Here is a 25463-nt window from a genome sequence, read left to right on the forward strand (position 1 = left end):
AGAATTGTATTTAAAACGACATGTTCAGATCTTTCTGCACATCTGAACAAAAAATTTTGCAAGTTTATTATGAAACGTATTTATTTGCCATAATGATAAATTACAGATAACCCTTAAATTATTATTAATAATAATAATAGTCCTCTTCATAGAATCATGTAGATACAAGATTTTCCTAGCAAAAACTAGGTTCTTATTTATTTTTGTTACGCGTTACTTTGTTTAAAAATCATTAAGGTATGAGTCGTAGTCGCTTAATGCCGATAAAAATCGGCAATTATACGAGTTATTGCACAACGAAAGTTGCGTATAACAAAGAATAAACACGAGCTAAATCGTTCCTAACTTATGCCTCGTGATAATTCGCAAGTTTTTCAAGTAGAATAAAATTTGCTCTCGAGGTCGCTAGCTGCACCATGTTAGTGTGAAGAATATGGAAATTCGCGTATGTACAGACGATTTCTCGCGTGCCTTAACTGTTAACGTCCATCCACCGTGTTTATCGAGTAATTACATTTAACAAATAAATAATCGTTTATGCTATGGCGCGCGATTAATTTCATGACTAGAAAATCGTGGCGTTGGAAACTAAAGTTGACATTACCATATATAAAGATTCGTATTTTACAATTAAACGCAAGAATATCCCTTTTCAGTTGTGCCCTATAAAATTTACATAGCTCGTTCACCTTTTGCAACGCATAAATAACGTTTCGAAAGAAAGCAATTTTGCATTGTAAATTTCAGGCAGGAAGGATTAGTTTCGATTTTTACGATAGATGGTTTCCATAGTGCTAATGCTAACGTTATCCAAAACCAATATTCTGAGAATTTTTTGCTCATAAACGTAGACGTTTCTCGCATAAAATATATTTGTATTTAGGCCGTCGACGTTAGAATAGGCATTCTTCGAAATAGCTGACCGTTCTACGCGAGTCTAGTCAAGCAACATTTCGATATTGTATTTACATCGATAACACAGATTCTTAAACGTTGGTGCTATACTCTTGATAGTAAAATAAATCACGAGGTCGTCATATAATTGTAAAGCGGATAAAAACATTTTATTCTCTTAAAGGTGATGATATCACTGCACGAATTATTCAGATGCCATTCAAATGAGCGTTCAAGTAATATTTCGATTATTGACTGTTTCTTATAGAGCAGTCTTGATGTAACAGCAACGGAGCTCTTTCTTGTCTGACTTCGGGAAGCGTAGCAAGCTCTTGAACAGGGCTTCGTTGCCATATACTTCTCGTGGCCACGTCTTGATAGCCTCTCCTTTTAATCTGTAATTTTAATAAACGCAATATTTACCAGTTGCTTTGATATCAAGAATAGAAATTGTTTGTTGAATGAAGTAATGTCAAGCATCGTACTTGTATGTGATGAAGTTCATGCAGGTACAACGTAGACAAAGATATATCGGCAGCAGTAAATTCCACTGGTACAGACAAATCTGTAGACAATTCGTAGCCTGATCCAAAGACAGAAGCACCTAGCGATTGATTGGATATTCCTTGTTGCAATCCAAAAAAAAATCCTTTATCATTGTATGCTGGACCCTCTGCTTTCCTTAAATTACGTCGAACCGCATGCGATAAAAAGTCCGACTTGGTATTCAACGAGTTATGTGCCGCAACCGAAGCAGTCGAAGTACCAGGTTGATTCGCGAATACGTTGTTCGCATTTGGCATGCTTAATTGATTCACCATTGTGCTTCGAATGGTGTTCGATACTATGTCATTGTACTGAAATGGCAAGAAAAAGAAAAATTAAATTTTATATATCTCATCGAGACTTCTTCTTTGACACGATACTTACACCAGGTCCCAGACCAGACAACCTACTTAAACTTGACAAAAAGGGATTTATTACACTACTCCCGTCTTTCTTAGCTCTTTCTCTTAAAGCGAATATAAAATTTTCAGCGTGATTCGGCAGTTCCCACTCGGGATTTGTTAAAGTAAAATGTATCAGGGATAATTCTGTTTTTCCGTCTTCTGCTTGCGTGTACTGATTTGACGTAGGAATATGAAGTGTTTCCGGGTCTACGCCATACCGATTATCATATCCGGTACTGTGATCTTCGACAGGGCTTTGTGTCACTGTTTGCCACATTGGATTTCCGTGTTTTCGCACGTCCATTTGCGCGAAGCTACAAACGTCGCCTACTCCTGTAACTTCGATCGTAAAGTTTCGATAAAAATCGACGATATCTATGGCCCGCTGCCTCATATGGAAGCATAAAATGAATGGTGTAAGTAGAGGAGAAATTAATTCTTCTAAAAGATGAACTGCACGATACTGAAACAGTTGTGCCACTTGCGCTCTCGTGGTTTGAGTATGAGCATGGCCACGCCAGCTATCCGGTCTATAGTGTGTATGCGCTAGGACAGCGGTTAAAAGAGTCTCTGGACACCAAACTAAATTTTCATCGGGTATAAATGCCCTTGCTCCTGCGACCATTGCACCTAGTATGGTCATGGTAGTCAACACGTGTTCCACTGTTAGCACATCTTCATCATATACAGTCAACATTAATAAAACTGCTAATATACTTCCAGCCACGAAAGTAACGTTCTTTGCAATAACAGTCATAATAGGGGATGTAAATATACTCATGTATTTTGAAGCTGGACGGTACGCACGATTTAACCGCGCGTTCAATTCATGATCGAGTTCATTGAAGTGTCGAAGATACAATCTACCATACAAAGACCACGTTCTCGAACCTAGAGTTCCTGGCTCTCGCTTGATGATCTATGATCGAAACAGAGATTATTTCCGATCTGATTATACCTGTGACGATTAATACGTTAACTGTCACGCTATTTACGGTATCGACTGGTACGAATGGAAAGTTAAGCAAAAATAGAGTGACAGTCAACGCGTTAATAATAACGAGTGAGATATTTGTTGGAAAAAGATTCAAGTACTCACCTCTCCGTAATTAAAAAAGGAATAAAGTATCTGCCACAGTAGAATTAATGGACAAAATAGGAAGTTCGCTATTCCAACCCATAAGATATGTTTGGACAGCGTTCTTGCAAGTTCCTGTCTTTTGTTCAGCTTTTTGTAATCTCCTTTGAGGTGCCAATTGTTTTCAAACGGAGACCACGGGCCCCCTATGTGAAAACAGTTGACTGTGAGGAGCGATAATTATTTTTAATCGATGCGTATCTGAATGTCTAAAAGCTTACAAAATAGAAGTAATTCCATATTGTATTTTAATCCTCTTGTCATGAAAATAACTTCTCCAATAATAGGGACTTTGAGTCGTACAGGTAGCAAGGATTTATTAATCATAGCCACCATGTAATTTTTAAATCTTAATATTCTATGGTACATATCTAATTCGGTAAGCTCTCTTTTGTGAATACACATTTCTTGTTCTTTCTGTACTTCTCTGACACGTTTTTGAACTTCGTGCCAGGTCAAATTATCTAAATCGCAATCATCGATTTTGAGAGCGGTATTAAAAAATTGCTTTATATCCCAAAATTGCGTGAGATGGTACAAAACTTTCACCAAACGTAAGATCCAAAATATTGCGGCTACTAAAATACAAGTCCATGTGATCACATTCATAGACGCTGTACACTCGCTAGTTGATAATATGGCGTCGCTTATCGACGTTTTGTGCGAGGTGCTATTGGTTACTTTATTCCTAAAATATAAACGAATTGCGTTTCAATGAGTAATCATTCCTAGCACTACTTGTATCACATTTTCGGCAAAACCTTACTTAAATAGCACGGAGTAATCGATGCAATGAAAGAGAAAAGTTGAAAATGTAACTACAAAAATGAATTGTCCTAATTCCAGCATTTCTTGTAACATCATACAGAGGAATCCATGCTTTTGGTGATAATGGTACATTCTTGTAAAAAAAGAATCCAGATCCTCTATGTGATTCCATCTAGCTTTGTTCCCTTCTGGTACTACATGAATCATAACACCAGACTCCTGAGGTGTTTCTTCATGATCGTCATCTTCCCCCTCTTCCTCCTCACCTTCATATGGCTCCATGCGTTGATAGCTGCCATCCAATACCGTTGTCATCTACAAACGCAGTCTATTTTAAAATTTTTTGATTTCTACATTTCATAAATATCCAATTGAAACTACTATTTGCCATCGATGACAATAAATTGGAAGTGCAATTAATGCATAGATTATAGAAAACCTTCTAAAACATAGACTTACTGTTTTTGCTCGTCGGTTTGGCTCTACACAGGTAATGACAGTTTCTCGTTTCATTCTTTCATGTCATTAAGATTAATTAACTACCGGTTGATGGTTGCTCTATAAGCATCTAAAACATAAACAACCACTATATGAATTCACTGATGCAATTTAAGATATAATTGGATATATCTACGAGTCGATCTATTACACCTTAATTACAGTTAGGAAAAACAAAACTTTTGCAAACCCTTCTTTGTCTATGTTTTCTTCGGATCATAAAAAACTCTTTTGTTATTCTTATCTGCAGATTAAATAGAGATGTTTCCCAATCGATTACAAATCCATCGATGGGTTATTCTCATCTACTTGTTTTCTCTGTGTATGTATGAAATTAATATTTTCAAATATACTTTCTAAATCAATATGGTTTAAAACGCACTTTGAAAAATACATGCATACGAAATTACCATATGAAAATCACTGAAAGATTGTTCGCAACGTCGTACAAATAACGCATTACTCACAATATTAAGTACATCGATAATTTCGAAAAATACGAAACACGACGTACGAATAATATTTATAATAGCTGGATGAAATGGATCAAGAACTAAGTCGGTCAACAAATGACAAAAAATTAAATCGACTTTGATAGGAGGATGTGTTTCGCTTTATATATGTATATATATTTTTTTGAAATCTAGTAGACTCATTGGATATATTAAAAATGTCCAGCTTACGACGTATCGTTCGTGCGTCGAGCGTCGAACGTCGCTTTGTCTTTGCTTTAGGCTGACCTTTATTCGCCGAAAATAGAAGCGTCGTAGACGCAGCAGCGAAAGCGATACGAATGTTTGGTAACACAGCTGATCTCCATAAACAAAGCATCCTGCCGTACCTTCGTTTTTCGCGACTTTTGTCCCACTCTTCAAATTGAAGTGCACTTATTCCTAACAGCTGCAAACTTATGAATCCTCACTCACATATTGGTCGCAACGAGGCAGATTACTCACTACAAATTTAGACATTAAATCATTACAAGCGCTTGACTAGTTGTTCGTGTCTCACCATCTTTGCTGAATATTACTTCTATTTGTAGTTCACCTTATTCTGCTTGTCACGAACCGCACGTTGACTGTACGAAGTACTACCTGTGCCATTTACTCTTGTACAGTTGATAATGAAGATTTCATTGTTAACATTCATCGATTATTCATTCCATTGTGAGTTTATAAACATAGTTATAAACATTGCAAGTTATATAAATACACAGACGAGATGTACGAGAAAACCTTACACCTCTCATATATGGCGGTGCAATTACAAATTATTCACGTTTCTTTGTCCAGTTAAAATTGCAAATAATTTGCATTAATAATAATTTATTATACGATAGAAATAAAATATTCATAGGTAGTTTGCATATTTTAAAATACACCTGTGTATTCAAATGTGTATTCAAATTTGTAAATGTATTATTCATGCTACTCCAAAAGTAAAGTTAGTTGCAATTTTCGAAGGAAAACAAAGATTCTTATGTTAGATAAATAATCCATTTTTCTGGGGCTCTGGAACCACATTACCATTTTCGTGCCACTCGCAACATTACCAACAGGTTACACAAATGAACACAAGAGGAAATGAGACAGAAAATGAAATTAGAGAAACATTCCTGGCCACGTATTATATTTTCGGTAAAGAATTTTTTTTTCAAAAGTGCGTAGAATATCGGGAGTATGTGTATTAACCAAAAATTACTGTAATTGATCTCCGCAATCAAAAATAATTTTTTTAAAACGATTTGAAATTATTTTTGGTTACAGGGATCAATTACAATAATTTTTGGTGAATACACATACCCCCGAATTCTCAAGATGTGTGAAGATAATAAATCATTCGTAAATAAAATCGTAAGCTAAAATCGTTGATCGTTCGCGTAATGCACTGGAATCCCGAGTTTATGCTTAAGTTTTATTTTGGAAGGAGTCTCCTAAAAAAAAGAGGGTGTCACATGCCGAAAAGGCCTGGACAAATAGTCTCGAGAGAGGGTTGCAACAAATGGCTCTCCGTCTTCGGATGGGGAGTCATTCCTGTTACTACTTTATCACTGTACTCGCCTGTAGTAGAAGTACTTTGTTCGTTCCTCGGTTGATGTTATGCACCTACAATATGTTAGCCTCTTATCCATTACACGTACCACAACATATTGGCCCCTTATTCAGCTTTATTGGACATATCGCGGTTTGTATTACCGTCGTAAAATATGAATGCTAATCGCGTTTGCTTCCAAGACAGCGTTGTAAATAGTATGATCGCGATTACATTTAGCGTGATGAAATGTAAGTACTACTCGCGTTCGCTGTCCGAGAATAGCGTTGAGAATAATAAGCATTGATCGTGATTGGTTTTAAAATTCGCCAATTATGAATATTATTCGTATTTACTCGGAGGTTAGTGTGGCAAATGACCACTAATAGCAATTGCCTTTATTGTTGCATACAATGAATATTTATCGCGTTGGCTTGAATTAATGTTGCGATATTATATCTATTTTCATTCAGTGTTCCAACATATGAAACATTAAAAATTTGATTCTTGGTCCAAAATAACAGTTACAAACTGTGATTTCCGCCAGCTCGATGTAGTTACATTGAGTTATTAGAGTTAGCGTCGCGCATTATTTAACATAAGTGCGCGTTATTTTATTAATTTTGTGAATAATGAAGCGCTCTGCATGGCTGTACTCGAGAGCTTCCTCGTGTCATATTTTATCAATTAATGTTGTGAATAATGACTCACCACCCAGGGAGCTTACACGAAGAGAAAACGATACAGTGTTGAATTATGCGCATTAGCCATTACGTTAAAAATGTTATTTATATTCAAATACGTCCGCTCAATTAAGTAGGAATAATTAATATTGAGTTGGTATTTCTACGAAGTCTTTCCAGTGATGGATCTTTGAATAACGATGAGCATTTTGTAAACATACGTTTAAAGAATATGGACAAAAGATATATGATTTTGTGGATCTCTATAGACAATAATTTCCACGTAAAGAGACCTGAATAATCGATATTATTTACTACGTAATTAGTAATTATATCGCAGGCAACATCATAGTATAATAATTAATAATTATATGGTAAATAATATGAGCAAACTGGCTGCAAGCTGGCTCGTATAATATTTTATGCGCGCTCTTCATGAAAATTTAATGTAGGAAGGGATGCACTAGGAAATTTTAAACTGTAGGTTTTAGCCACGTTGGACGAATAAATGGACGCTGCTGTTAATTTTACATACGTTTAATTGCAATATCTTATTTACAGTGTATCGTGGAACATTGTAATTACAAAATTATTATTACGATACGACACATGTCGTACTTGGCTGTATAAGTACGCAACTCGAGGGGATACGTATCGTCGATCGCTTCAGCAATGGCATAGTGCTGTGACTTTCCGTGGTCGTCGTCGCTTAGCTATTAAATAAAGATGACGAATCGTATTGTCGTTTCCAATTGCGGTTCTCGCGCACGTTGTCTTGAAAATTCGAAAACGAAATCGTTGGGTGCGCGCCGACGGTTACGATTTCGACCATCGCGATAATATCCGTGGATCGTTGCAAAGAAATTTACTATGTACATCGACTTTTTAGTTTGCGTTCGCATAATAGGAAATGTGTACATACGCGTTATCTCGTGCCTGAATTCGGAAAACATAATAATAATAGCACGTTCCGACCTCCCCCCTCCCTCCGTCATTCAACGTTACGATCGTTCGTTCTCGATGGACTTGCAACGGTACTTTGGAGCGTAATTTAACAAGGTTCGTCAATTATTTGAGGATCAGCCGCCCTGAAACGTACATATATCTGTCGCGAAACTCAATTCCACCGAGTTTTCTTTTTATCTATCACGCTCCCGTCGATCGGCCGTTACGTTTCCATCTCCGACGAGACTCTCTCGTATCTATGATTTCTATAACGCCATCATCGACTCGTCAAGCCGTGTTCTGAGTCACCCGAGTCGTCTTGGATCTCGTCGCGATGAGGATTCTCGCCAAGTGTCTCGATGGATGGAAGTTTTTGTTTTTTGTTCATCCTCGTGCACCGAGTCCTCGTTCGCGGGAAGCGCAGGTCTCAGGTTTATTCACGGGGCACGATCTGCCCGGGGCGTCGCGGCGCTATCCTGCGCCTGGGCGCCAAAAGTCCCCCGAGCCCTCTGGTCTCCTCGTGTCGCGTGCTCGCGGCCGTGCTGGTCTCCGCGGATGTCGCCTCGGTGGTTTCCGTCTCGCCGGAGGTTTCCGGTTCCTCCGACCCCTCCTCCTGGCTGGTCTGTTGAACCGGCGACTCGGTCACTTTGCGACGCGGCAGCAACGGCGACCTTCTGGACGCCAAAGGCACCGGCGACCTGGTGGTCGTTTTCGGATGGACCTGCAGTCTGTTTCTGTTGCGTAATTTGTTCAGAGGGTTCACCGTGGTCGAACGCGTCGGCGGCGGGCTGGTTTCAGCGGGGGCCTGGACAGAAAAATTACGGTTTATCGCGTAAGCGGGGATTGGCTCGTCGCGTTCCGTGACTCGAAACACGAAAAGTGGTCGCGAGCCAGAGTATGCCGGGCCCCGTGACATTTCGCGAAAGGCCATTCGGTGAAAGCGAGGAGGGAACTTTGACGAACGATCTGCCGCCTCTAATTGTGAGACTCGTCTACCGAGATAATTGAACCGAGGAATTTCCTTTACCGCTGCATCGAATATTCGATTATTATGACGTCGTTGCACGGGCTGTGTCGCACTTTACTTTCTGAATCGGTGTATATTGCTCTGGGAAGCTTGTGAAAATATTTAATGACTCGAACAACAGAGTCCAAAACATTTTATAATAAAATATATATATTATACTTTGTTTTGGTAGATAGTTTAACCCTTAAGTGGACTCACAATCTCAACTGAATTATTTTACTTAATGTTGATTTTCACCAAATTGATAAATGGAAATCAACTTTCCTTTGAAGCATTCAAAAAATAATGAACTAATGGAGGATTACATAAATTTTCAAATAATTACATTGACATATATTAAATAATAATGTAGCGGCCCCCAATAATTCACTGAAGGGTTAAAAATTGTAGTAGGTAATGTGGTATGTAAAACCAAGCAATATTTTCTAGGAAAGTCCATTAAACGTTAAATTTTTCACGAGACAATATTTCATATAACTGTTTTCACATACATCAATATCCATCGATTCGTTTTGCTTCGCGTTTAATTGTCCAAGTGCCTGTGTGGTTAGATGTAAAATCAGTCTCCGGCTGATGGGTCAAATTCCTTTTATACGAGGTTTCGTTTTCCGAAAAAAAGAATAACTTCGAACGTTGATTGAGTACGCGTGCACATGACTGAAACATGGCGTAACGGATTCCGCTACAGGCTACTCGTACGGTTTCTTTTGTACGCGAGTCAATTGATCGTTTCCTGATAACGAACAAGCTGTTGCGGTGTACCATGTATAGAACACACAACAGCGAAATTCGTTACGTCAAACTTTAATCGAGTACACGCGTATTCGATGCAATTTTAAGGTCATTTTTTTAGAGAACCAAGTGTCCAAGAATCATCCTCTCTCCTCCAAACCGTCAAATATTAAATATACTCCAAAAACTTAACGAATAGTCAGTCTGCAATTTGATCGATTAGCTTTACAAGTTTCGTGGCAAACCGTGTGATATTTAGAAATCACCGTTTAACACATTCACTGCCAGATCAAAACCGTACAATATTCAGCAAGACCAAAATTTTAATTTCAGACCATTGTAAACTAAATAACCAAAAATTTACTTCCCTCGGCATCTCAACTCGAGTCAAGTTCATTTCAAAGTGTTAAATACATTATATCGTTGATCAACAAACGGTTTAAGAGTTAAACAACGGTTCCATCGCTAGTTTAAAGCGGAATCCTCACCTCGTGAGTCTCCTCCTCCGTTCCTTCTCCGGCTGGCTCATCGATAGACGCCTCGTCCGAGGCATCCGCCGGAAGCGGGATCGTCGTGGTCGTGGTGGTCGTCGATTGACCTGGTTTCGGTCTGAGATTCACTCGAACGCCACCCGGTTTAATGACGGGTCTCGCTCCGGGCGAAGGAAGCCTCGAACGAACGTTCGATTTCGGTGCAGCTGTAACCGGTTCCTGCGAGGTTTCCTTCGCCGTTTCCGAACGCGTGGATTCTTGGCTCTCCTCGCTGGCGTTCGGCGTCGCGGTGGTGGGTCTGACGCGACGCCGATTGCCGTTCAGTTTGTTGAACGACGGCCTCGATATACCGGACAATCCGTTGGACGAGGCGGTCGAGCCACCGTTGGACACGGAAGACGGCGTCGTGGAGACGGCCGATCTCGTTGAACCGGTGCCTCGGAACCTGCCGCGGGTGGTGCTGGACGGTCGTTCCGCGTGAACGGAACTCGAACTCTCCTTCTGCACCGCGTCCTCTTCGACGGGTTGCTTGTGGCCAGGTCGAGGTCTCTTGAAACCACCGCCGTTCGACCCGTTCCCGCCGAAACGTCCTCGGGTGCGTTGCGTCGGTTCCGCGGAAGCCTCGGTAGTCGTTGTGCTACCACCTCCGTTTGATTTGAATCTAAACCAGACGATTATGAACGTGAAATTCAATGGAGGAACCATCTCGTATGCTTCAAAACAGAGTATAAACCGTTATTATATTTTAAATTCGACTGTTACCAGTCAAAAGTTTTTATAAAAGTTCTGCAAGTGAAACATGTATACATAAAAAAAGTACGTGTGTACCAACTATACAGAAAAGTCTCTGTTGCAGTTAGTGATCAGAATGTTTCAGAAACGTTACCAACGATGTGAATTTTGTATCGTAAAAGCTAATAACAAATACTATTACTGTCACGGAAACGCAACTTATGGGCTGAAAGGTTGTCCGAAATTTGGCTCGCGGAAAACGTTATTAAATTTTACCGAAAACGTTGAATATTTCTATGCGTTGGTTACGTATTACGCACCGAAATACAAATGTTTTTGTTCGACTTTTGAGTAATTCATGAATATGTAAAATTCGTTAACGTTCGTTTGGTACTTGCCTATTTCGAGTACCCGAAGTTCCTCCGATGCCTGGCCTTCGGAACTTTCCTCTTCCAGCGGGTGCCTGGGTCGTTGTCGTGGGTGGTTCCGTGGTTGTGGTCGTGGTGGTGGTCGTAGTGGTGGTCGTAGTTGTGGTGGTCGTCGGCTCCGTGGTAGTGGTCGTGGTAGTGGGTTCGAGGGTCACCGTGGTGGCTGACAATTCCGTCGAGTTTGCGAGATCGGTAGTTGTTTCGTCGTCCGTGGGGGTGGTTCCGTCCGAGGATAAGGTCGATTCGCTGCTGGACGCGTCCACCAGGTTATTTTGACCTTGCTGCACGAAAGCGTATAGATCTAGAGCGACCTTGTCCATCGACGACGGATATTCGGTGGTGGGATTGTCGGTAATAGACGAGGCGGTGCTCGCGGAAATCGAAGAGGAATCCAATTCCTCGGAGTCTTGCTTCGACTCAGAAGACGATTTGTCTTTGACTTTATCTAGGGACAGAGGAGACGAGTCTTCCTTGTCGCTCTCTCCGGAAGATTCGCTGCTAGACGAGTCGGATTCAACCTGAAAGACACGCGTGTGTGATTGTATCGCTCGTAGAAAGGCTCGCAAATATTATTCTGTGCACCATAAGTAGTCCACGAATGAAAAAAATCTAATTGGAATTCTATATGGAAAGCTTGCGATAGGACGTTGCTAACAAGAAGTTTTTTTAGTGACATTTTTAGTGTTCATATGGCTGTAAGGGGTTGAAAAATCGTACGTCGCGTTAGAGATAACACCCAGTATCTATTTTTATTTCGTTAGGTTGAAAATGACTCGAACTTGAGTCGAAACGTGTTGAATTTTAATTTTAAATTTGATATCTTTAATTTACGTATGGCGAATCTGATTGGGTCCACTCGAGGCAGTGTTCTTATTCCAATACTCGACCTTTTTCGCTTATCGATGGAAACCAAGACTGAGACGTATTGTAAACAGAAAGAAACATCGGTTGCAGAATGAGTGGAATGTGGTACCACCAGTAAAAGGAATGCGGACGATGTCGAGTAAATTTTGCCGAGTCGCGGGGACCATACGTTGATCAACATACCTAACATCATATAACACACAATTTTGTTCAGAATCGATCTTCTCCCTGTTTGTACAGGCTGACTAAATCAATAGCCCGAACGCATCAAGAGTAAACGAAATAGAACAACAGCTACTGAAAATTTAATATTTTCATGGTTTTTGCTATATACAGGGTGGTCTACGTAACTTGTGCAGCTCGATAACTTCCAAAATATTCGATGCACGAAAAAATTTTGTATATAAAAGTCGCATGGTTTAATTTGATCATGTTTCCCCGATGAAAACGAAGCCAAACATGACCTCGTTCCGACTGTAATTAATTACACGTGATTGAAAGTTTGCCAAAACAATTCGAACAACGTGTAATTACAAATACATTAAACGTGGACGAGTTTGGGTTCATTATCGCCAAACCGTTGATAATGCTCTCGCAAAGATACAATTACCGATAATAAAAATGGTAAATTTAATTAATGGATGGAATTAAATCTCGTGTGCTGTTGTTTGCACGAGTTCACGGGTCCCTTACGCCGAGTAAAGAAATAAGGATGAATTTGTTTCATCGAACCGGAGTTAAATCGTTTCTTCCATTCGGGGAATACCGTATTTCGTGATAAGATGGATCGATTACTTCAGGCGGGGGGGTGCTCAGTGGCCTCCTTCTGGTCGTGGGAGCTGGCGCGTCCTCGACTTCCTCTTCGACGGGAGCTGGTTCCTGAACTCTCTGGGGCCTACCGCGCCCTCTGGTCGTTGCTTTATCGTCGGTGTCCTCGTTCGGAGTGACTCCTAGAAATCTCAATGGTCCCTTCGGTAAAACCTGAGGGAATTCCGGGCCCTCTTGGTGCGTACGGAAACTGCTGGAGTCGACGAGGTCCAAACTCGGTCTGGGACGATTTCCACGCGTTCGAGACGGTTCTGTAGTTCCCGTGTTGTGGTTCGATCGCGATCTGTCGATGTAAAGTTTTTTCATATTTATTTATTTATTCACGGGGAGACTGACTGTGAACAGAATTGAATGGTTAAAAGCATCGATCAAACCATGTGCAGTATTCGCGTGAATGAACAAATGATTATAAGGATTGTAGAAGCCATAAAGTGTTCGATGGCGGTCTATGTGAAATAATTCAGAACGATGTAGTATTCCGGAAGGAACATTAAATCTAAACATTTCAATGATATTCGAACGCGAGATCAGACCATTACCCTGTTAACAAAGAGTAAGTCAGTTACTTTTCTGAGGTGTTCAAGCGTGGTCAAATTTAATTTGGTTAGAACGTAATCGTAATTACGAGAATAGGCATAAGATCAACACTATAAGAAGCAGCCAAGTGAATGTAGGAATTGTAGTAAGAATCATATTCCAAGATTGGTCTAACCAGTACCAGGTCTAACCATATTTCCATAGAAGCGACAAAGGTAGTGTGCAGTATTGTGTACGATGGGGAAAAATGGTTCGAGCAAATGTTATTCGGTTCAATGATGAAAAATTAATCTTTCAATTGCGTCTCCAAAAACGTGTTAAGAGCTAAAAGGACCTGGACCTGGATACGATCTGAATCTGACGAAAATACAATGATGAATATAAAAAATTCGCATGTGGGTGTCTCATCTCTCGCCTCGGTTTGACTAAATATAAACAGTGGTGGGGATGATTTCGTTTTAGTTATCCAGAGTGTGTTCGATTCGACGGTAAGAGGCGTTAAGGTTGCGAGCCATCGACGATCTCTTCTCTCTAAAATCTCGCGAACGACCCGTAATGGCCGCCGTTTACTGTTAAAAGCGAAGGAAAACGAGTCACGGACGCGGCCAGGACACTCACCTCGGTGGAAATCTGGTATTCGTCGGGAGTCTCTCCTCAGAGACGTCCTCGGCGTCGACCAATTGCCTGCCTCTGTTCCCGTTTCTATTCGGTATTACTTCGTTGCTAGCAGGCTCCACGGTACTCGACCTTTCCGCGCTACTGTACTTGTTTTTGTTGTTGCTGGACGATCCGCCGCGCCTAGGCGCGGACGTCGTTCTAGAAGGAACGTCGTAAGAATTGGTGACGGCCGAGTCCGTTGAACCCGCCTTATTCTCATCCTCCTCGTCATAGTAATAATATACGTACTCGTATTCGTAGTCCTTCCCGTTCGGCCCTTTCTTTACCTGTCGCAACAGCAGCGAAACATCTCAACGTTAAAATGCCGATTAACCCTTCTCGTAGGTTCTCGCGTTTAATTAAGGTTTGCTCACCTGGATTCGCGAGTTCGTGCCCGCTGGCACTAAACTGACGTCGCTGAAATCGCCGAAGTTTCGATCGCGGAACGACGTCTCCTTGCCATCGTCGCGAATGATGTTGACGGGGACGAAGTCGAAGCCACGAGCTTCGCGCGGTGTCGTCAACACCGGGATCATGGTAGTTGGATATTCGTCGCTGAGGAGCGAGACATTGCAAATTTATTCCCGTTTTTCAAGACCGCGTTCAAAGGTAAACGCAACATGCAACACGAGTGGCTAAATCGTTCACTCGACTTAGCTGTTGGATCGCATGTTGAGTCGTATTTGTCCGCGGTCTAATCCTCAAACGTTGGGATCTTAGATCCCCGTTGGAGTCGAGACTCGAGCAACGCAATCCCTCAATGTTCATTTTAGAGATAACATTGCCTCCGAGAACCGAAACATCGCGTTCTGCGAACGGTATATCAACACCCGCTTAATTGTCACCCGCTTAAACGTAACGAAATCATCTCTACCACTGTTTATGTTTCCTTGGTGTGTGCGACCTGTCCACTCGCACCTGGGATAGAATTTTATCGATTAATACGAATTGAAATTCTCAGATTCGTCACTATGCGAGATTAAGAGAGTATCCTAAACGAATCGGCGAGGTTTTTGCGACGAAAATTAGCCTAAACGAGGTACTATTCATTTTTATTGGGAAATCCTTGCCAATTTATTGTACTCTCACGACGATAGTGATAAGTATAAAAATTTCAGTTCTCGTGCTTTAAATTACTAATTAGTAATGGATATACTCGATGTACCAGCAGCGTCGCTTTGAAGTTACAGATCAATCGTTGATTATTGTTATATCTCGCTTATTCTCGATGTATCTCTATTCGTTGGACGTTCCCCGAATAAATGTAAACAAGTGGACCCGTTTGGTAACAATTAAGCGGAGTTTACAATATTCGTCGTAACAAATTTTCTATTTTTTACGTTCGATCAGTGAGAGACTAATTACTTTTTAAAATAAACATACTACGTTCCGTCTATTGTTTTTTAACCTTTTCAGGTACTAAGATCTGCAACTTCGAGTCGGGTAATTCGTCCCTTGTCAACAATAGTTTGCTTTACGATTGCACTCGATATCATTGATTTTTCTCTTTCAATTGTTTATTACCTGACGTGGACTCCAGGAATCACGGAGTCCCTCTGATTTTCCGTCCGCGATCTGTACGAATCCGATCTTCGAACTCCCGCCTCCTGGAGGACGCCGGTGTCGCTAAAGTTTTCGAGCTCGACGCGAACTTGTCGCTTCGCGGGGTTACCGTCCGTTTTGTCATCGTCGCCGGAATCGAAACGTCTCACGGGGTCGAGATTGGCCGACTTCTTATCGAAACTTTCGAGCCGTTGAATAACTTTCTTCGTGTGCTTTCCGTCCTTCGTGAACGCTTTCCTCTCCACGTCGACAACGTCGTCGTCCTCGTCCTCGTCGTTGTCGTCGTACTCCGACGGTCTCGCGATACTCTCCGGCAATTTGTGTGACGTTACGAATTCTACGAACAACATTCATTGTTATTAAGCGTATTCTTCCGGGATGGGGTTGAAGGAGAGAGTTGACGATCGTAGAAACGTTAAAGGACAAGATAAATGCCATCCGTCTGAAAATACTGTTGCATTTTCAGCAATCATTGACGTCAAAATTCTTAATAATTGTAACTATTCGTTATATGTGTACGTCGACGATTTCAAACTCGACGTTCAATCGTTACAGTAGTATTCAAACAATTTAGAGATTTGGTACAACGCGAAGAAAATCGTTATTAATATATATAAATTCTTTAAAAAAAACTTTACTGTAGTTCAGATACTTGAATCATCATGGCAACCCACTACAAGAATGAAAATTCCTACAATTAGCTTGTTTTATTAAAATTAAGTAAATCATAAATCGTAATAATCGTAACAAACATTTACAACACTACGTTTTTAATTATGAAGTTTTCGACCTTCCATTTTAAGTCATCAAAATCACCAAAATTAAGTCTACAAAATAAATAATGCTTTGTACAAATTTCGAAATTAATATTATGCATGTGATATTTACGAGGCGTTGGCAATATTAGATGAAAGTATCGAAATTAAAATATGTACAATATATGTATACATTATAATTACTCTACACTGGCGTTAAACGAGGCAAATTCCATTTGTAGATTATCAAATTTAAACTGTACCGATGATGACCTAAAATGCAAAATTGGCGACGTTTTAATTAAAACAATACTGTTTGCGCGGGTTATGATTAACAAATTATTTTACGTTACACGAATGGTGAATAAATTGCAGAACGATTTGACGGATTAAATTAAATCGAAAAATGCGAGAGAAAATTTCTGGATATAGTAGTGTCAATATTGATACAATTTAATCGAAAAACCCTCAAAGAACGTAGATTGATAGCTGACCTTACTTTCTTAGTAATCAACGCTTCGATCAACAGCACACCTCTTTTAGAATCAATTAAACTTTACGTTCTACCTAGATCGTTCAGGAGTCCCAGTATTACAATACTAAACTTTTATCTCATTATGGCTTTCGTGATCAAATTAATCGTATCGATGTATTTGCAACTTCCTACGATAGCGGATTCTTTCTGGATCACTTTTATCATTTATTTGCGTAGGATGACAAACTCCTACGTTAAGTTCAACTATTACGACAAGTATTTAAGTTACTTTAGATGTTAATAATAACAATATTTTCAACATCTTCAGGATCCGGGTACATAGAAACTAATGTACAAGACATTAGTAATTCCCAAGTGGAAGAAATTCAACATAAATTTTGCCGCACCCAGCGTTGTATTAATTATGTCAAGATGTAACGATGATTATGCGCAAATCCCTCGCTCGATTTGCATGTGTACTCTTAAACAACGCAGAGAAATTGCAAACGGTATCTATGAGAATTATAAAGTCTAAAACTGGCTGTCTATTTATACTAATTCGCATTTCCTTTAACGTTTCTACATTTACGTCAACTTCGTACGTTAATTATCACAGTAAACAAACCCAACAGCGGTGTTTATTTCTTCTCGCACACTCTTTTATGCATAGTATTTACAGATTGAAACTAAAATTTCTTCACACGCATTTACACGAGTTTATAATATTGGGCTGTCTCAAAAAATATTGCACAATTTTACTGTGTTTCTTGTTACTTTCAAACCGTCTATCGAAACAATGCATTTTAATGCATCAGTGGAAAATATCAAAATATTCATTTCTTTACATTTTTTGCAATTGCATAATCGAAACTATAATTCAGTCAGCGTGTAATCTAGACGTTGCTTCATCGCCTCTTACGAGCAATGGTGCACTTTTTGAGCAATAGACGAAGTAACAATAACAGAACAACAACTAAAAACCATAGATTATCATACTTGAATAATAATTTACTAAATGAACATTTTGAAATGAACAGTATTTTCTGAGACACCCTAACGATACAAACCAAAGAAACACCCTCGTACAAGTCAGATCTTAGCGATCGTACAGACTAAAGTGGACATCTCGTTAAATAAATAAATAAATAAAAAGGACACTGCACCTTCGACGGTTACGGCCTTGCTTCGAGGCGCATCGTCCGCGAGCGTGCACGCGATGATGCAACATATCCTTAAACAGAGAAAAAGAAAAGCGAAATTAAACGATTGATCGCGGATGGAACGTGTTCGATCAGCCAAGTCGCGGTTCGTCGCCGATCAGGAGGATATCGACCGACTGTAAAATGCAATTGCAGCAAGATGAAACCGCGAAACGCGTACAAACTGCAGGACAACGCTCGACGCGGTGAAAGTTCGCGGCTGCTCGCTGAGCTGGAAGCTGCAACCGGCCGACTTGACTTGTTCTCTTTGGACCGGTATTCGATCTTTAATACACGACAAGTTGGCGTTAAAGTTGAACGGCAATGTTGAAAAAGCGTCGTCGTTGACACGTATATGCGTATTTCTGTCGTGTACGTTCATAGATCGCGAAAACAGTTGACCATTTTCGTCTTGGCGTTCGAAGCTATCATTGGGGATCAAATAATTTTCTCCATAGTACTGTAAATAAACGATCGTTTGAACCGATTGGTACTTTACAGATCGCAAAAACAGTTGACCATTTTTGTTTTGGCAGTTGAGAATTAGCAATCAAATAATTCTCTATAGATGAACGACAACGAAAATTGATAGAACGAGTGTAACCAACGAGTAAATCGATCGGTATCTGGGTCGTTTATGGAGAAAATCGTTTCCATCGATCGGTGCTCGACTCTAAGCCGCTAATGGTGGACGCTCGCGAAACAGAATTTAGAATTGGATTTCCTACTTGGAAACGCGTGGTTCGTCGGCGACGTAGTTTGTTCTCGTTTGCAGGAAGATCGAGTTTCGCGACCACCAAATAATTTAATCGAAAGAAAAAGTGAAGGCCGTCTAGTAGCGTGCCTGGGGATACGAGCGCGACCTCGTCCTCCTTTGACTCAAGGTTGCACGACCAGGTTCGCGAACGGATCCGAAATTTGGAGAAAATCGAAAGCCCGTCGAAACGCGGCAACCTTACGTTCGTGCGTCGCGACGCGCGTAGAACGTGGCCGGGAGCATGCACGTTGGCGCGAGAGCGTGCAAATCAGGTTGGCCGGAAATCCATAAATCTCCCGGAGACAGAGTAAGGGGGAGGAGTTGCGAGAGACAATCACCGCGTTAGCGAAAAAAGTAAAAGTGCAACCTGGCGATAAGATACGCCAGGCCTGTCGATTTCGTTGCGTGCATCCGCAAGGTCGATCGGTTACGATCGATTACCTCTGCGGACGAAGGAGAGCGACTTGCAAAATTATGGAGAATATCAAGGACATCCGGTCCGCTCGCATAATCGTCCCTTTTTTTCGCGACTACAACTTTTTGGATTTCGACGGAACAAAGAAGGTCGAACGGTTTACGGCGCGAAAGACACACGCGATCTTTTCCTCTCGTTCGCTAGAAAGTAGTCGATGACTTCGTAGAGCTGTGTCGCGACATTTACGAACTCGATCGAAAGGAACGATATACGTATGCACACGTATCCTGTTCGTTGAGCGTAGGAACGCTCGACACCGACGGCATTCGGCTAGGATAAAAAGTTATTTATTCGATTCGAAATTTCTGAAAAGCCGCGAATCTGGTTTCGTCGTAATTTGTCGGCGATAATCGTAATCTGATACTTGGGAGAAACTCGCGTTCTACATCCGGAATCGGGGGTTCGAGGGTGTCGATCGATTAATAGAGATTTTTGCAAGTAGGATTCGAGACGCGTGTCTAGCTGGAGGAATCCATCGCGATTCCATATGGAGAAAGCTGAGCTCGGTTACAAGCGTATCTACGTAAGCATACAACGTACGTATTTACGTGGGTATCTCCAGTGGCACGAGACACTCCGCGTTACGTAACTCATAACATTACCGCGAAAGCCTGTTGCAAATCCGCAAATATTTTCTCGCGTCGACTGTGAAACGTAATTTCGCGAACGGCGCTAACCAGCTTCGTAAATAATCGAAGATGCAACCGCGAGGAGACTTTCTATTTAACGCGTAGTCGCGCGAACGATTCTGTAAACGCGCACCGGCGTCTCGTATTAACTTAAGCAGTTGGATACGGTCGCGCGAAAACGCGAAAGTCGAGCGTGGAGCTTCGATACTCGCGCGTCTTTTTCTGCCGGTACGAATCCGTCGACGATGTTTTCTCGATCAAACCGCAGGAGAGAGTCGAGGTTGGCTGCCGGCGAACGGTCGGGTTACGATTTAATAACGGTCGAACCGATTTTCAGCGAGTATTCCGGATCGTGTAAAGATTCCTTTCGAATCCGAGCGCCGAGATCGTCTTCGAGAACAGAGGAAAGCCACTTTCTTTCGCGTCGATTGTCGCTAATATTTACGAGCGTCGACGCACGCGACGTCGATTTGGCCGTCTCGCCAAGTCTCTCGGTTTCGTTCAACGTCTCGGGCGATTACGGGAAACGGCGAAAGAAGCTCGGAGGGAAAATTACGACCGAACGTTCCAGTCTTTCTTCCTTTCTTTTTTTTAGAGCAGCACTCGTACATTAATTAGCATTCCCCCGAGACGTCATTAACCGGCGAAAACTCGTCCGAAACGAAAACGAGAGCGCGATAACGCGTCTTCGGGCCATTGATCGTTCTCCGGAGCGAAACGAGTTGCGAAGTAATTTTTAATTGGACTCTCGTTGTAACGGTATCGCGAAACAATCCGCTCTCGGCTTATCGAGACGGATCTCTGTAAATCGTGCTGGTCGTTAGGGTACTCGTTACTCACAGGAGCGCCGTTTTCGGCCACATGTCGACTGCTCTCGGTGGTTCCCTCGAGGTTTCCTCCTATTTATCCTGGTCGAGGACGCGTTGGCGGACGTCTCCTCCGTTGGCACCGGGTCGAAACGCGAAATACGCGTACACTGTTGTAAGATAGATCGGTTATACGATCGCTCGCGCGACGCGACAACTCGAGGGTACTGCGAACGAGGACACGTATCGTCACCGGACACTCGCGACCATCGTTGCCCTCTCTTCGAGGCGACGCTCGTCTTCCAGCTGCGCCGAACCGACCGCGGGAAGGACCGCTTTCTGACACCGTGGATACGCCTCGACGAGTTTTCGCGTACCTCTGCCCCCGGGGAACGATAATCTCTGTTTGGCTCACGCCCACGCTCTCTTTCTCCCTCCGTCTCTATCCAGCGACTCGCGGTTCTCGGCAACGAACGGCACCCGAGATAACAGAGAGGAAAAAGGAGAGAAAAAGAAGCGGAAAAAAGCCGCGCGCGGAGTAAAAGTAAGAGGTAGTCGAAGGACGTGGTGAGGGTATGAGAACGGCGGCGAATGCAGGCCTCTACTTATACGCCACCCACCACGGCCACCTGGAGTACACCCCACCAGCCCATGAAAACTGGACACCACGTAGTCGAACTCGACTCGATATACGCGCGTTGTCGGGACTCGAGAGATCCCAACTGTTTGGTTGGTTGCTCGCTCGCTCGATCGCGCTGACTCCTAGCTCGCCTAGTTCGACGTCCATTCCGACGCGAAACTTCCTACGCTTCGAGACCGATCGGATCCACCTACCCTCCTCTTCTTTTTATTCCTCTTCTTCTTCCGTGTCCTGATCTTGGAACGTCCCTACCCATCCCTCCCGCTTCGCGTTCGATTACAATTCGCGTTTCTCGCTTGCCCTTTCGCCGACCCATCTTCTCCTCCGATCTCGAGGATCGTCGCGTTACGCGTCCCCGGAATTCCAAGAAGGTTTCGAATCGTTTCGCGTTCGACGCAACCGCTTTCACGAACCGCGTGAATCACATGGCGCCGTTAATAGACGATTCTTTTTGCCGCCATCGACGTCCAACCACGTTTGAAATTTCGATCGTTTCCGAGCTACGATCGACCGACGCGTCCCGATCGGCATCGTAGGTGTCAAGGCCTGGTAAAAGCGCGAGTTCCGTAATCATATAAACTATCCAGCCCCCGAAGCACCGCGTCGAGAACCAGAAGGTAGCTGCGGCGTTAAAGGTCTTTACGTCTCGTTGCGCAAGAAGAATGTCGATCCATTAGGACCAGGCCAGGCCAGGCCAGGCCAGGCCAAGCCAGCCCGCGGCATGGTAATCCGCGACCGACTGTTAAGAATATCCAATGCTTGCATTGACACAAATTTCTTCTTTTCTTTTGTTTCCATTTTACCCGAAAAGGTCTCGACAGGGAGGATCGGGACAGGTGTTCCCGCCGTGGGTACAGACCGTAGATTCTCGAGCGATCGAGTCGGGCTGGCCGGTGGTTCGTTAGTATGCGGAGGAAGACGAACGCAACCTTGTTACTCGCGACGCTTCAGTCTAGACCGCTGTGACGTGAAATTTTGATCAGACCGCGAAGCAAGCCTTTCGTTCGCTATTACTGCTATATTCGAAGACTATAACGGCAATCTTTTGACGATCATGGCATACCATTTCGCGCGGGCGTCAAAGGACAAAGTCTGTCGTTAGCTTTCATTCTAGCGATACAAGTTTAGATTCTACCCTTTTTCATAGTTGATTGTCTTCTTACTATCATCACATATCCAAAAAAAAAAATCCATTTCATTCAAGGTTCTAGAGTAGAATAAGCACTGTGCGTCCACGAGAAGTTGAGTGACGGAAAGAATGCGGGTCTGATTGGTTCCCCACTCTAAGTGGGGGTAGGCGGAGCAAGCAAGAGTCCCCTGTAGCCAACTTCTCGCGGACGCACAGTACGTATCGATACACCCACAGAGCCTACACAGATGTATATATGTATCTACGAGACTTTCTCTCGACAAGGAGAGCACTCGTGCGCGCCCCTTTGCCGAGCCAAGCACGCGAAACGACACAGAACAATGTCTTCTCTGGCGCGTTATTATAGCACAATGCAAGACTCGGTTGGCATAACCCGAGCAGCTAGGGTTCGCCCGTCGGTCCCGACTCGTTCGAGTCGTAAAGTCCGCGCCTCTGTTACGATTACCGTGATCGTATATGGACGATGAATTAGAGCCTGAGTCGATTACCATTCAGCTTGGCGCCTACTATATCCGTTGCCCGCGACCCGCTACACCACGGACCTTCTGCGTGCGAATCGAAGGCTAAATACGGCCGGCCATTGACTGTGCGCGCCCGTGAACACAGGTGCACCGTGTGTCAGAAAATTACGGCTGCGCAACGGCGCGTCTCGAACGGGAACGCCGTGTCTCCGGTCGGAACCGTACGCCTCCGTCGTTTTAACGAAATTACGTTTCGCTCGAGCCTTTTTCTCCACCTCTGCGGGACGATCGAATCTTTTCGCAATAGCGTTTAAGTTTTTTTCGCGTACGCAAAACGGTTGCAAAACGCATCGCGAGGAATGCTGCGTGACGCATCTAGAAAACAGCTTCACGTGGGCACGCGTTTCGTCTGTTCGAACGACAGGATAACGGGAGACGTCGGACTGAAAAAGGCCAACGAGAGAAAGAATGTGGAGGTTCGACGCCGGTATCTTCCAATCTTTCGAAACGCGATCGCGTTTGTATTTCAAACCTTGTCTGACCAACCGTGGGTCGAGACTCGCTTACCTTAAAATACCAACACGAATATAACAGTTTTTTTTTGAACGCGTGGCGATCGGTTTACGAACGGACCTATAATTAACAACGCGATGTACCGGAGCGTTTTAAAAAAGGTTACGGGTGGAAGACATTTTAGTATCGGAAGATTCATAGATGGATATTTCAATTTTATTAAATTATAAAGATATGCTTCTGTCGAACGATTTTTTAATTTACATTCTTTATCACGGACGAAGGAACACAAAGAACGACGCGTCATCCGTGGAATAATGGATAGGTCGATGGGAGCGGTTAACTTCTGAATATTGTGTTATAGTAACGATTTTTTGAGAATGCATGATAATAAAAAGAATATATCAAAATCAAGGGTGAAACGTCATCCGAGGCCGTTTTCGGTTGGAAGCCTACGAAGCCAGAGATTTCACTGGCTCACACGTAATATTTCAATCAGTATTTACGTTAGAGAGTTGGAGCGAATAGCTTGCTTCGAAGAAACTCATTTTAAAGTCGTATTCAGTGCGTCGCGTGGAAGAAAAGACGCATATTCATCTAAAACAGTCTTTGCCAAGGTGCAGTTTGCAGTCCATCGATGACTAACGTTTGCATTTTCTCAGAATTATTTCTTCGTCGAGAATCTCAGGGACTTAAAAACTGAAATAATTTCAATTACGAACACGAATTCTAAACTTCAATGAAAGATAATTGTATATTTTTCACTAGTTTCCCAAAACCTGTATTACATATGTAAATACAAAAGTCTACAAATTTTGTTCTGAAAAGCAGCACGACTGAAAACTATCGAATTCTTTCTCGGTTGCTCTCTCAGTTATTCGCATACATTTTCCCGCGCGTTTCGAACCAGAAAACATGGATGCGCGCGCAACTGGATACCTGCGAAGAGCAGAGAGAACCTTGACTGCACTTTCGCGGGACTCGAGCCGCATTTCAATCGACCTTTATGGTTCACGCGATTTCTCGATACACTTTCGAGGAGCGGCTAACTTTTAAGAAAATCAGCGAGAAAATTTGCGCGATACGATCGAAGGAAAGCTCGTCGGGAGAGCCGGGCGAAATGCTTCCGTGTTTCGTGCACGAAAAACGCGCGAATTCGTCGAACTTTCGGATCGGAATTCCGACCACGGGCGCCGATTTAACGTTAAAAATCAACACCTTCTCGATGGGTGTTTACGCCGTGGTCGGATTCGAAGTTTGACTTTCTCCGTGTTCGCGTTCTAGGTGGTATGTGTAACTATGCTCGCGAACGCGTGCGTATCGTCGCGTCATGGCTGCGTATTTAACGCGCGCGTCATCGTTCTTCTGGAGCAGCGTTTCCCAAATGCAGGACTTTCCATTTATTTAAAATCTCTTATGCACGTTAACCTAAGTTTTCGACGTGTTAGTTAATTTTTTTATTAATTTTTGTATTATGTCGTTTTATATTTTGATCAAATATGGAATTAATATTAATTCTTTCGTCATTTTTAATAGCACTCCATTTAACTTATTTATTTAGTACATAATATCGTAAGGAAGACAGATGTCCTGACTTCTATACCCCAAAATTGTTACATCTCTATATTTTATTTTTCTGATTAAAATTAAATATGCACGCATACAGATTTAAAATTGAAGTGGTATTTTACGTAAGACAGATTGCAAAGGAAGTTGGGGTAATATAGGCACTGTTATTTAAATGCCCCGTGAATTGCGGAAGAGAAGTTTTCTATCCCTGTTTTTATGTTTGTCATAACTGTTGACAGCTGATGATGATCACGTAGTTTTCTTGTTA

At 42.3% G+C, this 25463-nt stretch overlaps 2 protein-coding genes across 6 annotated transcripts; both read right to left on the bottom strand.

The window, feature by feature from the left end:
- Positions 1 to 119: 119 nt before the first annotated feature.
- On the bottom strand, positions 120 to 5493 carry LOC122403412 (autophagy-related protein 9A). Of its 5 annotated transcripts, none has more exons than XM_043406918.1 (9): positions 5296 to 5493; positions 4989 to 5203; positions 4210 to 4318; positions 3749 to 4065; positions 3204 to 3670; positions 2944 to 3128; positions 1825 to 2763; positions 1380 to 1751; positions 120 to 1289 (listed from the first exon to the last, which is right to left on the bottom strand). In XM_043406918.1, exons 3-9 carry the CDS (start codon positions 4261 to 4263, stop codon positions 1143 to 1145), a joined length of 2481 nt encoding a protein of 826 aa, XP_043262853.1. In that variant the 5' UTR covers positions 4264 to 4318; positions 4989 to 5203; positions 5296 to 5493; the 3' UTR covers positions 120 to 1142. The 5 variants fall into 5 exon arrangements, with proteins under 5 accessions (XP_043262853.1, XP_043262857.1, XP_043262854.1 ...); XM_043406922.1 differs by having other exon boundaries at positions 5090 to 5203; positions 5260 to 5493; XM_043406919.1 differs by having other exon boundaries at positions 5260 to 5493.
- Positions 5494 to 7589: 2096 nt separating this feature from the next.
- On the bottom strand, positions 7590 to 21009 carry LOC122403376 (mucin-5AC-like). Its single transcript, XM_043406869.1, has 9 exons — positions 20897 to 21009; positions 18160 to 18227; positions 15728 to 16103; positions 14578 to 14758; positions 14165 to 14490; positions 12977 to 13292; positions 11288 to 11835; positions 10155 to 10818; positions 7590 to 8712 (listed from the first exon to the last, which is right to left on the bottom strand). Exons 1-9 carry the CDS (start codon positions 20917 to 20919, stop codon positions 8341 to 8343), a joined length of 2874 nt encoding a protein of 957 aa, XP_043262804.1. The 5' UTR covers positions 20920 to 21009; the 3' UTR covers positions 7590 to 8340.
- Between the last annotated feature and the right edge of the window lie 4454 nt (positions 21010 to 25463).

The sequence above is a fragment of the Colletes gigas genome, unplaced genomic scaffold (genome assembly GCF_013123115.1).
Source record: "Colletes gigas isolate AHSC1104 unplaced genomic scaffold, ASM1312311v1 Colletes_gigas_Sc00051, whole genome shotgun sequence".
NCBI lineage: Eukaryota > Metazoa > Arthropoda > Insecta > Hymenoptera > Colletidae > Colletes > Colletes gigas.